Source organism: Hippocampus bargibanti, linkage group LG02 (assembly GCF_051943395.1).
Source record: "Hippocampus bargibanti isolate YZ-2025 linkage group LG02, ASM5194339v1, whole genome shotgun sequence".
Taxonomy (NCBI): Eukaryota; Metazoa; Chordata; class Actinopteri; order Syngnathiformes; family Syngnathidae; genus Hippocampus; species Hippocampus bargibanti.
The window spans coordinates 365,588-379,308 of NC_142735.1; the positions used below are offsets into that span (position 1 = coordinate 365,588).

The window sequence follows — 13,721 nt, forward strand, 5'->3', positions numbered from 1 at the left end:
AGAAAATACCCGAAAGGTATTATTAATAATAATAATAATAATACAGTGGGGCTTTGGCTTACGAACTTAATTGGTTCCCAGACAGTGTAAGGCGAAAAGTGTGTATCCCAAAAAATAATTTCCCATAGGAAACCATTAAAATGAGAATAATCCGTTCCCAGGTCTCCATAAAATATAATTTTCAACTAAATAAGCCTTAAAACTACAAACAATATACCTTATTGTATGTATAATAAATGTGCTACGTTGTATTGTAATGAAAGAAATACACTGCACTGTATAATAAAGTCGTTTTATTTACCTTTTTGATGGTCATTGATGGCTTGATGGAATGGGGTTCAGACTTCTTGTGTCATGAAAGTCCAGTTAGGCATGTTTTTCCCAAAAAAGGCCGGTCTCATCTGCATTAAATACTTGCTAAGGTACGTAGCGTTCTTCTTTCACCATTTCGAGGATTTATCCCTTGTAGGCTTCGGCAGCTTTACTGTCAGAACTGGCTGTCTCACCATGACGAGTAATGATCCGTTGCTCACTTTAAAATCATCAAACTGCTTCCAGGTTGCCGCATGACGATATCCGAGTGAATTTGCCGTTGTAAATATAATTGCGTGCCCCCATTTTAGTCTCCGATAACTCCAGACCTATATAATTTAAGAATTAACTGTTTTTTTCTGATGAAAGAAGAGAGTAAGGTTTCTTATGTTGCATTAAATGTTGTGAATGAAAAATTTGACGTGACGTTTACGAATTTGCTCTGGTTTTGGTTTTTCTTGCGGGGGGTGGTGATAAAGCGCTGGTCAGACCTCTGACAGTGTGTTTCCCTTCCACAAGGGGGCAGCATTTGCCTTTTGTCCATTTCAGCGCTTCATTAAAGCGCTATGTAAACCAATATGTATGCATTGCATCTTATTTTGGACAGCTGCCCCTATTTCTAGATCATATAACTCCACACCCCTATAATTTAGGAATTAACGCTTTTTTCCTGATGAAAGAAGAGTCTCAGGTTTCTAACACTATATTGAATGTTTATGTAGTCCTAAAACTCAATATTCTGTGGGTCATCAAATTCAAGTGACAATGACAAAAACCCTGGCAATGGAGTGGATACATTTTTGCACGTCTGGCAGTCAATGAGTTAATGGAATACAATACAATTCAGCTTTATTCATATAGCTCTTTACACAATCACTACAGCTGTAACATAGTGCTTTACATAACATTTAAAATAAGCGCTATGTATGCATTTTATGGTATTAGCTATTAGCGATGTATTAGCTAGCTAGCCATCTTTCTATCTATTTGAGTTACTTCCGGGTTGAGGGAACACTGGCATTTGTGGCTGCCACTACTCAGCCACAGAAAAATGTGACTTGAGAGCTTTGAAAGGCGCTTAGAAATGAAATGTATTATTATTATGTATTGCATTGTATTGCATTGTATTTTGGACAGCTGCCCCCATTTCAAGGTCAGATAACTCCAAACCCATATAACTTAGGAATTAACTTTTTTTTTCTGATGAAAGAAGAGTGTCAAAAGGTTGTAATACTGTAGTGAATGTTTTGTGTCGTCCTAAAACTCAATATTGTGTGGGTCTTGCAATTTGAGTGAAAATGACAAAAACCCTGGCACCGGAGTGGTCACATTTTTGCACATTGTCTACAATACAGTAAACGGATCCTCACTACAAGGAACTTCCAAAACCAAATCGTCAGCGTTTCCCCCAATAGAGGCTCACTAATAGACGTCCAAGACGAAGCTTGTGCATCAGCAAGACTGTAAATCCCATTTGTAGTCAGCCATTGTTTGGCTTTTAAAAACCATAGAAGATATTTTCATGTTGAAGCAGGATGCCACACAGACAAATGGATGCATTTAGAATCCAAGCCTTTTAGGGATATTGATTTTGTTCCGTGAGTGTAGGAGTAGCAGCCCTTCCCCCGCACCACCACCACCACCATGCACCGTCTTCGTCAGACACTCAAATTATTGGGCCATGCTCTTGTCTAGGATCCATTAGAAGAAGATACGATCGGTACGCTCTGTTTTGAAAGTGAAATACAGTCATACTGTGGCTTACGAACTTAATTGGTTCCCAGGCAGTGTGTAAGGCGAAGTGTGTATCCCAAAAAAATATTTTTCATAGGAAACCATTAAAATGAGAATAATCCGTTCCCAGGTCCCCATAAAACATCATTGTCTACTTTTCCAAAAATGAATTTCCCATAGGAAACCATTAAAATGAGAATAATCAGTTCCCAGGTCCCCATAAAACATAATTTTCCTCTTTCTTATTTTCTAAGCCTTAAAACTGGACAACATGTACCTTATTTTATGTATAATAAATGTGCTATGGTGTTATAATTAAAGAAATAAACTGTACTGTATAATAAAGTTGTTTTATTTATGAGCAGCGGCAGCCATTCACGCCAGTGTTCACTCTAAACGGAAGTAACACAGCAGCAAAGTTATGAAAGGAAGAAGAAAGGAAAGAAAGAAAATGAAAAACAAAATACAAAACACGGGAGCTGCTGGAAAGGCAGCCACTTCATCAAGTCAAAAAAAACTAATAACAAAACATGTAACATGTTATATGATAGTACAGTTTATTTCATTAATTACATTACAATAGCATATTTATAATACATAAAATAGGCTATATTGTGTGTGGTTTTAAGGGTTAGTTAGTTGAAAATGATGTTTTATGGGGACCTGGGAACGGATTATTCTCATTATAATGGTTTCTTATGGGAAATTAATTCTTGGAATACACACTTTTCGCCTTACACACACTTTCTGGGAAACAATTAAGTTCGTAAGCCAAGGTATCACTGTACCTTTATTTGTCTCACAGTGGACACATTTACATTTGACAGCAGCAAAGTTATGAAAGGAAGAGGAAAGGAAAGAAAGAAGTCGAAAAAGAAAATACAGTAGCTGCTGGAAAGGCATCCACTCTCGCGACGCCATCTTGAAGTCAAAAAAACTAACCAAATAGCAAATAGTATGACAACACAAAGACACATTCTTCAGCACTTGCTGTACCCTCTTTGTGACATGAAGCAGTTCTCGATGAAAGAGGAGAGGATCAAGGCATCCTTTTCAGCAGTGGATCAGGGACATCATGGCGGAATGCGCTAAATGTTGAAAAAGCAAACACAAAGCTGTAGCATTCATTGGCGAAAAGAGATTGTAAATCCACTTCAATTCCAAGCCGCTACAGTTCCACATGCGCATCGGCGCATACAGCGATCTACTGTCTAAACAAAAGCCTGCAATTTCTGATTCAAAGATTGATTAGCAGCCATGTTGATTGTTGTTTTCATTAGCTTTAACACAAAGGCCATCTATTTGCGTTCAAATATTCATGCGATCTCATTCTGTTGCCAAATTATAACATACCGCCTTCATTTATTTGAATTCACGGCACGTAATTACGACAACTGCGCGTCGGAGATTCACCGCTAGCCTGTGCCCGTGTGATTTTATCGGAAACCTCGGAGCCTCGACCGGAATATTGAGTGTACTCGATCAATCGGTTTAGTAATTCCAGCCTCATCCAAGAGTGAGCATGTTTTATCTTTTAGTTATCTAGCTAGCTAGTTGTTGGCTATCAGCGATCTACTAGCTGGATAGCTAGCTTTCTATCTGTGTGTTTAATAGTGACATTCAGCGTACCAGCTAACTAACTATCTAGCTAGCTAGCTATTAGCTATATAACTAGCTATATGGCTAGCTATCTCGCTGGCTATCTTTTAGTTATATAGCTATCTAAATGGCTAGATATCTAGCTAGTTACCTAGCTAGCTGTTGGCTATCTGTTAGCTATCTACTATCTGGCTAGCTTGCGTTGTATCTGTGTATTTAATAGTGACATTCAGCGTATTAGCTAACTAACTAGCTATCTAGATTTTAGCTATATAACTAGGTGGGTATCTAGCTGGCTATCTTTTAGTTATATAGCTATCTGAGTGGCTAGATATCTCGCTAGTTATCTAGCTAGCTGTTGGCTATCTATTAGCTATCTACTATCTGGCTTGCTTTCTTTGTATCTGTGTATTTAATAGTGACATTCAGCGTATTAGCTAACTAACTAGCTATCTAGATTTTAGCTATAGAACTAGGTGGGTATCTAGCTGGCTATCTTTTAGTTATATAGCTATCTGAGTGGCTAGATATCTCGCTAGTTATCTAGCTAGCTGTTGGCTATCTATTAGCTATCTACTAGCTGACTAGCTTGCTATCTACCCGTGTATTTAACAGTGACATTCAGTGTATTAGCTAACTAACTAGCTAGATAGCTATCAGCGATATAACTATCTAGGTGGCTACCTATCTAGCTGCATATCTTTTAGTTATATAGCTATCTAAGTGGCGAGCTATCTAGCTAGCTAGCTGTTGGTTATCTATTAGCTATCTACTAGCTATCTACTAGCTGGCTAGCTAGCTTTCTATCTCTGTATTTAATACTGACATTCAGCATATTAACTAACTAACTAGTGATCTAGCTTTTAGCTATATAACTAGGTGGGTAGCTAGCTGGCTATCTTTTAGTTATATAGCTATCTAAGTGGCTAGATATCTAGCTAGCTATGTAGCTAGCTGATGGCTATGTATTAGCTATCTACTAGCTTGTCAGCTAGCTTTCTACCTGTATTTAATAGTGACATTCAGTGTATTAGCTAACTAACTATCTAGGTGGCTAGCTATCTAGCTGCCTATCTTTTAATTATATAGCTATCTAAGTGGTGAGCTATCTCGCTAGCTAGCTGTTGGCTATCTATTAGCTATCTACTAGCTGGCTAGCTAGCTTTCTATCTGTGTATTTACTAGTGACATTCAGCGTATTAGCTAACTAACTAGCTAGCTAGCTATTAGCTATCTAACTATCTAGGTGGCTAGCTATCTAGCTGGCTATCTTTTGGTTATATAGCTATCTAAGTGGCTAGATATCTAGCTAGCTAGCTAGCTAGCTGTTGACTATTTATTAGCTATCTACTAGCTGGCTAGCTAGCTTTATCGTATTTAATAGTGACATTCAGTATATTAGCTAACTAACTAGCTAGCTATCTATTTGCTATATAACTAGGTGGCTAGCTATCTAGCTAGCTATCTGTTGGCTAGCTATTAGCTATCTACCAGCTGGTTAGCTAGCTTTCTATCTATTTACTTCTGGGTTGAGTGAACGCTGGCACGTGTGGCTGCCGCTGCGCACCCTCTGAAAACTTATCCTGTGATTGTTAAAGTGACCTTGAGAGTTTTGAAAGGCGCTTATAAATGAAATGTATTATTATTATTATTATTATTATTATTATATCTGTGTAAACTCTCACTTCTCACCTTCTTTGAATGCAGCCTCATCACTTTGTACGAAGACGTTCCTCAAACGCCTCAAGAGTGCAGACGTTGGGGAGTTGCAACTCAGCGATTTGTTACCTTGTGTGACCACAGCGAGAGGCTCATTACACTAATGCTAGCACTAAAGCTACACAATCCAAACTAAAAATCCCTCACGCGGAGAATGGCCTCTTGGGGCCCGGGAGAACACTGATTTTATGATAATAGTTTGCCTGGAAGTGCGTGTGCGGGCTAACTTTCGTCATAAAATTAGCAACAAAATCTCAGCTGAGTAATAACAAATTCACTTTGTGCTTTAGTGCCCCGATGGTGTGTAATAATAATAATAATAATAGCTAGCAGCCACTCATTTGACAACAACGAGGTTAAAATCTGAGCGAAAGAAAATAGATGGTTTGAAAGGGGAGCAAAAGAAGCTATTTTCATAAAACAGCAAAACCCTTCACTAAATCGCCATGGTGGGGTGAGGTTCAATTTGGATTGTTCCTACAACTGACTTCTTAGGCAACATTGGCTTAGTTATGCTGATGAGTTGTTACCAGAGCAAATGGGGCAATCGGGCCAGTAGTAGACCCCATACTCAGGCAGGACAATAGAAGTAATACCTATCTGTTAGCTATCTATTAGCCAGCTAGCTTTCTATCTATTTGAGTTACTTCCAGCTTGGGTGAAGGCCTAGCTAGCTATCTGTTAGATACAGGCTGATTAATTCCTTACACAGAGCTTTGTCGCCATTTTCTGCCTCTTTTCTGGGCTGCTAGATTGCAGTCCAGATGCCTCAAAATGACACGGCTCGACTTCTTTAATCGATTACAAACATGTATGCTTTCCTCTTCAGAACTATTTGAATCATATTCATAACTGGATGAGTACCAAGAAAGCATATTCTCTGAATCTGAAGCCATTGTTTTGATTCTCCAGCAATGGAAGACGTCTTGGGGTGACGTCACGAACAAGGGGGCGGGACCTTCTGAAACTCGCCACTTCCGGGTTCATTTTTTTTTAGCAGATTTTGGACACTTTAAGTCATTTTTATTGGTGTTTTGCATTTGACTAAAAATATCATACTGCGTGTTTTGGGTCTTTTAGATGCTATAAAACGTTTTTCTGATGTCAGTTAGGAAACAAAAAAGTGATGTCGCTTGTCCTATACAACGTCAAATATAGCTATATGCGGTGGAATCTTTGTAAAATACGCTAAGTAGAAGTCATTTCAAGTGATGAAGGACACAACTTGTCCGGAGGCGTCGGTTGTCCTTTAAAGTGTCGCAGGCATTCTGCGAGAAGACAAAAACGTTGACCACGTAACGGTATGCTATGTGTAGCGTCCTTCAGCGGGAAAGATGTCTTCATACGCCGGCGGTAGTTCGCTAGGTAGCGGGTAAGAAAAAGGAAAACAGTGGTTACGTTCCGGGTCTGCTGGCGAGTAACCCGGTAGCTCAATGGACGGATGTCCCCCTCGCTGGACTTCCGCGCCGACGTCGTCCAACACGTTGAAAACCGCCAGATTGATATACGACAAGGGGTGGAAGTCCGCTGAGGCCTCGCGAAAGATGATGGGCCCAAAGCTGTGCCTTTGGACCTGCCTGGTCCTGGAGAACTGGGCCGCTTTGTATCTTTGGATGAGCACCAGGTTAACCAACCCCAGGAGGCACTCCAGTGTACTGAGCACGGTGGAGATGACCAAAGTCCTCTGGTACTCCCTCAGTTCCTCGCAGGCGTGGCTCATCTGGCCCGATTGGACACAGTAGTGGGAATACTTCCGCTCCACCTGAAGTGGATAAAAACGTAAATAAATTAGTTCACTTTCAATTTTCCGACGGCACGCTTACAGACTGAAATAACGGAGGAGAGATAAAACAGCTTTATGAAGTAACAAGATCAGATATTAAAAATACCCGAACTAAGATGAGATGACCAGGATGCCGGAGTTTCTATTCACTCCGTTTTATGTCCCGAACATTAAAGGACAACCGACACCATTTTTTGCTTCCTAACTGACATCCGAAAAACGTTTTGTAGCATCGAAAATACCCAAAACACACAGGCTGGTATTTTTACTCAAATGCAAAACACCAATCAAAATGACTTAAACTGTCCAAAAACTACTTCAAAATGACATTGGAGATGCCGAGTTTCAGAAGGTCCCGCCCCCTTGATCATGACGTCACGCCAGGTCTTGTCTTGCTCTAGAATCAAAACAATGGCTTCAGATTCAGAGAAGACGCTTTCCTGTTACTCATCCAGTTATGAATATAATTCAAATAGTTCTGAAGAGCAAAGCATACATGTTTGCCATCGATTAAAGAAGTCCTTCCGTATCAATTCCAGCCATCAGGACTCCAACGTAGCGTACCAGAAAATGCACAAAATGGCGCCCAAGCTCCGTTGGAAATGGGCTGATTTGTCTAGTGGGAATTTGTGTCAACTAGTATCAAATAGTAGTCTTGGTGCAACACACAATGATTCACCATCGCGTTATTTATGTTTTTTCCTTGTAATTTCACCATTAACACGAAGTTTTCAAACCAAACAAAGTACCCAAAATGCATTGTGTATCGCTTTCTCGGTCAGGGGCGTTCCTGACGTGACGTCACGTCAGGCATCGTCATCAACTCGAAAAAAAAAACTTCCGGAATATTCAGTGCGAGTCTTAACGCGTAAAATATAGCTATATGCGGTGAAATCTTTGTAAAATACGCTCAGTAGAAGTCATTTGAAGTGATTTTACAAATTATGGACACAACTTGTCCGGAGGTGTCGGTTGACCTTTAAATCTTAATTAAATGTGAATAAATAACTAAAATATAAAGTATAATACGAGTGCAGCACTTGGTGGGCATTACCGGCAGTACTCCTGACTGGTTTAGGTCCTATCTGGTTGACAGGACTTTTTGTGTTCGCTTTGGCTGCTCTGAGTCACATACTGGCAGTCTATGATGTGGCGTTCCGCAGGGCTCAATTTCGGGGCCTATGCTATTCTCACTATACCCGCTAGGTTCCATCCTAAGAAAGCATGGTATTTCCTTCCATTGCTATGCAGTTGACCGTCAGATCTATTTCCCACTGAGCAAAAAATACACTTCTACTACAATTATTATTATTATTATTATTATTATTATTGTTATAATAATCATATTAGTAACAATAATAATAATAATTATTATTATTATTATCATTAGTATTATTTATAATTATAATTATAATTATTATTCTTGTTATTAATATTATCATTATTATTATTTATTATTGTTATTTTCATTGTTTATTATTATTATTATTGTCATATTAATAACAATAATTATATTTATTAATATTATTATTAGTAGTAGTAGTATCCATATTATTATTATTGTAATAATATTAATAATATTAATAATATTAATAATAAGAATAATAATAAGAATAATAATAAGAATAATAATAAGAATAATTATTATTATTATTATTTCATTGTTTATTATTATTATATTAATAACAATAATAATAATTATTATTATTACTATTATTATTAGTAGTAGTAGTATAATAATAATAATAATAATAATAATAATAATAATAATAATAATTATTATTATTATTATTATTATTATTATTATTATTATTATTATTATTATGATTATGATTATGATTATGGAATCGTATAACACGAATACAATCTCAATGTGAATAAAAGCATAATCCTTCACACCAGAGAAGCAGTATCCCCATCCACCACGGCTCCGGAGAAGGCGGTGAGAACCCCCAGCAGGAAAACCACAACCCCCAGGAGGACCAAATTCCGACCGCGGGGCTTCCCCTCGCAGCAGAGCAACGTGACGCCCACGAGGACCTGCCCGCTTCCGAGAAGCAGCCCGGAGTAGAAAGCTCCAGCCGCGGCGCCGAGGTGGAATTGTTCTCTGACGCTGGAACCAAGCGAGACGCATTTTAATCCCAACATAAATTCGCCGAGAGCGCACGCGAAGAGGAGGGTGCTGGACAGGACGACGCACAGTCCTTTCACGCTCCACTTCATGATAGTCCACCTGTGCTGCCGCTGTCGTTCCCTCTTCGCTAACAGCCGCCTTCATCCTCCGTCCGCTCCGGGAGCGCCTTGCTCCCCTCCGGTCATCGTTGGCCGGGATTTGTCTTCGGCCGGTTTGGAGGCGGAGGCGGTCCGCCAAGCTGTGCGGTGGTCTCTCTGCATCCCCGACGCTTTTAGGCGCAACAGTTGAAATGCTAATTCGTGCCAGGAAAGCCCCGTCGATAATCCATTATCGAGTATTGATTACGCTTGCAAAGTTTGGACCCTTCGCTACCTCGTCCGAGTGGTCGGGTTGCGCTGGTGCTGTGTACGCGCGAGTTTGCGCGCGCGCGCGCGCGTGTGTATTATAAATTTTGCAAACCGATGCCAGAGGTTCTTTGGACTCCACACGATTTACAATATGGAGGTATAAACTGTATCTTTTGTTTAGGTGGACAAAAATGGCTGTTCACATCCATTCAATATTTTATTTGCTCAATATTTAAAAGGACAACCGACGTCTCCGGACAAGTTGTGTTCATAATTTGTAAAATGGCTTCAAATGACTTCTACTGAGCGTATTTTAATAAGATTCCACCGCATATAGCTAGATTTTACATTTTAATACTCGTGCTCGATCGGTCAAGTGACCTACCGACCGACCTATCTATCTCTCTCTCCATCTATTCATCCATCCATCTTATTCCTCACTAGGATCGCACAGGGTTGCTGTCTTTGGGCACACCCTGAACCAGTTGCCAGCCAATAGCAGGACACACAGAAACAAACAACCAATCGCGCTCACAGTCACATCATCGCCCCCGCCATCGAAATTATCCACCATTGGCCTTTTAAAAGCCTTTGTGTGTGTAGGAGTAAGCGCCTCTCTCTGTGGAACAGATGTAAGTGAGGAGGATTCTCATGTTATGTTAACGTCGGTTATTGGCAGGAGGATTTTTGTTTCGTCCAAATCAATACAATGGAATGTTTGTATGAGTCATCACATTGCTGCGGGAAAGAAATGTTGAGGCAGCTTCAAGTCTTAATATCTGTTGGTAAAAATAATATAAAAAACACTGTGTGTTTTCAAACTTTACAGTAAATTGATAAAAAATTAATTTTTGCTGATGTAGCTTGCAAATGTCCCCATTGTGGGACTATTAGAGGTGATATTTTTAGTCAAATGCAAAACACCAATGAAAATGAGTTAAAGTGTCCCCAAACTACTTCAAAATGACCTTAGGATGGAGAGTTTCAGGGGGTCCCGCCCCCTTGTTCGTGACATCACGCCAGGACGTCTTCCCTTGCTCTAGAATCAAAACAATGGCTTCAGATTCGGAGAAGATACGTTCTTGTTACTCATCCAGTTGAATATGATTCAAATAGTTCTGAAGAGGAAAGCATACATGTTTGCAATCGATTAAAGAAGTCCTTCCGGATCAATTCGGGCCGTCAGGAATCCAATGTAGCGTCCCAGAAAATGCACAAGATGGCGCCATAGCTTCGTTGGAAATGGGCTGATTTGTCTACTGGGAATTTGTTTCAACTAGTATCAAATAGTAGTCTTGGTGCAACACAACGATTCACCATTGCGTTATGTGTTTTCCATTTTGCCATCAACACGAAGTTTTCAGACCAAACAAAGTACCCAAAATGCATTGTGTGTCGCTTTCTCGGTCAGGGGCGTTCCTGACGTGACGTCACGTCAGGAATCGTCACCAACCTGAAAACAAGACTTTCTGAATATTCAGTGCGAGTCTTAAAACGTAAAATATAGATATATGCGGTGGAATCTTTGTAAAATACGCTCAGTAGAAGTGATTTTACAAATTATGGACACAACTTGTCCGGAGGCGTTGGTTGTCCTTTAAGAATGAGATTTTATTTAGCCATATTTAAAATACGTATAGGTCCATGATTGGGACACTTCAACATCCATCCAAAAGTAACAATGCGAATTGTTAATTGACATTTCCTGCTTCCTTTTTTCAATTAGTTATCAGTGGCTTCAGTTCATTCATTTTGAGTCTGGAAAATGGCGGGGACTGCTCTCATATCAAAATTCAGTTTTCAAACTGATGTCTGAACATTATCATGGCTCAGATAGCAGAGGATGGTTTCGATCCACCGACCTCTGGGTTATGGGCCCAGCACGCTACCGCTGCGCCACTCTGCTACGAAGGACAAGGATCTACTCTCACTACTGGACATGGCAGAGGACAGGACCAACTTGTAACTGGACTGTGTTGGTGACCTTTGAAGCGCTTTCTCCTCTGAGCAATGAAAGCTCCATCACAGTATCAACAAGGGCAGTTCAGACAAAACATTTCTGAATGGTGGTGTCAAGGCCATCCCATAAACGAGCTCAAAACATTCTTCAATTTTCCAACAAATGTTCAATACCTAACTTTTTCTTCAAGGTAGTGTGGCCGAGTGGTCAAAGGCGCTGGATTTAGGCTCCAGTCTCTCCGGAGGCGTGGGTTCAAATCCCACCACTGCCATTTTCTTCTTGCTATCAGCAGTTGACGAGGCAGTCGACGGTTTATGGTGAAGTGTTCGGGGTACGGGTTAGGGATTAGGGGTTAGTGGGCGAGTTAAGAGTTAGGGTCAGCGTATGGCGTTAATGTTAGTGATAGAGTTTAGGGTTAGGTGGGAGGGGGTTAGGGCTTTGGGTGAGCAGGTTAGGGTTAAGGTTAGGGTTAGTGTTTGAGGATAGACTTAGGGTCAGGGTTAACTTTAGGGGTTAAGGTTTTTCCCCAATTTTCCCAAAAATTTCAATCCCATCACCTCAAGGTCGTGTGGCGGTCAATGGTGCGTTATTTCGGCTCTAGTCCAGGGGACTCAAACTCCGGTCCTCGAGGGCCGTAATCCTCCATGTTTTCCAAGTCTCCCTGTTGCAACACACCTGTTGCAAGACAGTCTCAGGTGCATTGCAACAGGGAGACTTTGAAAACATGTAGGCCTGCAGCCCTCGAGGACCGGAGTTTGAGACCCCTGCTCTAGTCTCTCCGGAGGCGTGGGTTCAAATCCCACCCCTGCCATTTCGTTGTCCTTCTCCATCTCCTCCAAACTTCTCAAGTGTAGTAATTAGTTTTTCTTTCGTTCTCTTTCGATGAGAAGGTTTCTTCAGCCGTCATCTGTACAAAAGTGAAGGTTTCGGACGTTTCGCCTCCTATCCAAGAGGCTTCGGCAGCGAACTAAAGTCTGACTGGTCGTATCGGCCCCATTTATATATCCCTAATGTCCAGACCTGGTGGCGCCGGACACAGCTATGATAGGTCCCCCCCCCTGTGGCCCCACTGATTGTTCCTACATTCCTGACTAACGATTGGCCTATTACACCCACTCCCCCCGGTATCACCTCATCAGCAAACCTTCACTTTTGTACAGATGACGGCTGAAGAAACCTTCTCATCGATGGACCACTCCTGTACGACTGAGAGCTTACACAGACCTTTCGTTCTCTTATTGCTAAATCGGATCAGGAGTCATCAAAATTGTTGCCGAAATTCCAATATCTTTGCCTTTTTCACAAATCCAACTGGTGCACTTATCTGGGGACAAAACCTTGGATTTGGAATGAAAGGAGCAAAGGAAGACTCAGTTTCCCTTTCTGAGGTCAGTGAGCTTAGAATGGGTAAAATCGTATACGGCGGATTTGAAAGGACGATATATTTTTATTAAATTTGGGCTGCAGTTTTTTGGGAGAAACACAAAAAAATGGTCTTCCATGTGCTTCGAACTAAGAGATTTCAAGCCTGCACAGCAAAGTCCAGACAGCAGAGGATGGTTTCGAACCATCGACCTCTGGGTTATGGGCCCAGCACGCTACCGCTGCGCCACTCTGCTGTTGCGCTTTGAGAGCTTCTTTCTTGCTATCAGTGGTTGACAAGGCCAGGGTTGTGTGTGAGGGTTAGGGGCTTGGTGGTTAGGGTTAGTGGATAAGGATTAAGGTTAGTGTTAGTGTTTGAGGTTAGAGGTTAGGGTCCGGGTTAGGGTTAGGGTTGGGTTAGGGTTATGGGTTCGGGTTCGGGCTAGGGCTTAGGGTTTGGTGGTTGTGGTTAGGGTTAAGGGTCAGGGTTAGTGTTCCAGTCTTCTTCTTCTTATTCCAGTCAAGCAGAAATGTTTTTAAATCCCTGAAAGCCATGACAAGGCAGTGTGGCCAAGCGGTCAAAGGCGGTGGATTAAGCCTCCGGTCTCTCACGAGGCGAGGGTTCAAATCCCACCACTGCCATTTTCTTCTTGCTGTCGGCAGTTGACAAGGCAGACAACGAGTTATGGGTAAGGGTTAGGGGTTGCAGTTTAGGGTTAGGGGGTTAAGGGTGCGGGTATGGGGTTACTGATTATGGTTAGGGTTCCGGTT

At 41.1% G+C, this 13,721-nt stretch overlaps 1 protein-coding gene and 2 non-coding genes across 3 annotated transcripts; 1 reads left to right on the forward strand and 2 right to left on the reverse strand.

Annotated features, from left to right (window-relative positions):
- Positions 1-6,437: 6,437 nt before the first annotated feature.
- tmem271 (transmembrane protein 271) lies at positions 6,438-9,818 on the reverse strand. The gene is made up of 2 exons (XM_089016439.1): positions 9,047-9,818; positions 6,438-7,126 (listed from the first exon to the last, which is right to left on the reverse strand). The coding sequence occupies exons 1-2, from the start codon at positions 9,368-9,370 to the stop codon at positions 6,671-6,673; spliced, it is 780 nt and encodes a 259-aa protein (XP_088872565.1). The 5' UTR covers positions 9,371-9,818; the 3' UTR covers positions 6,438-6,670.
- A 1,959-nt stretch (positions 9,819-11,777) lies between these two features.
- trnal-uag (transfer RNA leucine (anticodon UAG)) lies at positions 11,778-11,859 on the forward strand. The gene has a single exon. It is a non-coding gene; the product is annotated as a tRNA-Leu (tRNA).
- Positions 11,860-13,135: 1,276 nt separating this feature from the next.
- On the reverse strand, positions 13,136-13,207 carry trnam-cau (transfer RNA methionine (anticodon CAU)). The gene has a single exon. It is a non-coding gene; the product is annotated as a tRNA-Met (tRNA).
- Positions 13,208-13,721: the final 514 nt, after the last annotated feature.

Bases quoted from the DNA above. Each gene is read 5' to 3' on its own strand.
- tmem271 (XM_089016439.1), bottom strand. From the start codon at position 9,370: ATGAAGTGGAGCGTGAAAGGACTGTGCGTCGTCCTGTCCAGCACCCTC. The intron at 7,127-9,046 runs GTGTGAAGGATT...TATCCACTTCAG, and splicing joins ATGGGGATACTGCTTCTCTG to GTGGAGCGGAAGTATTCCCA.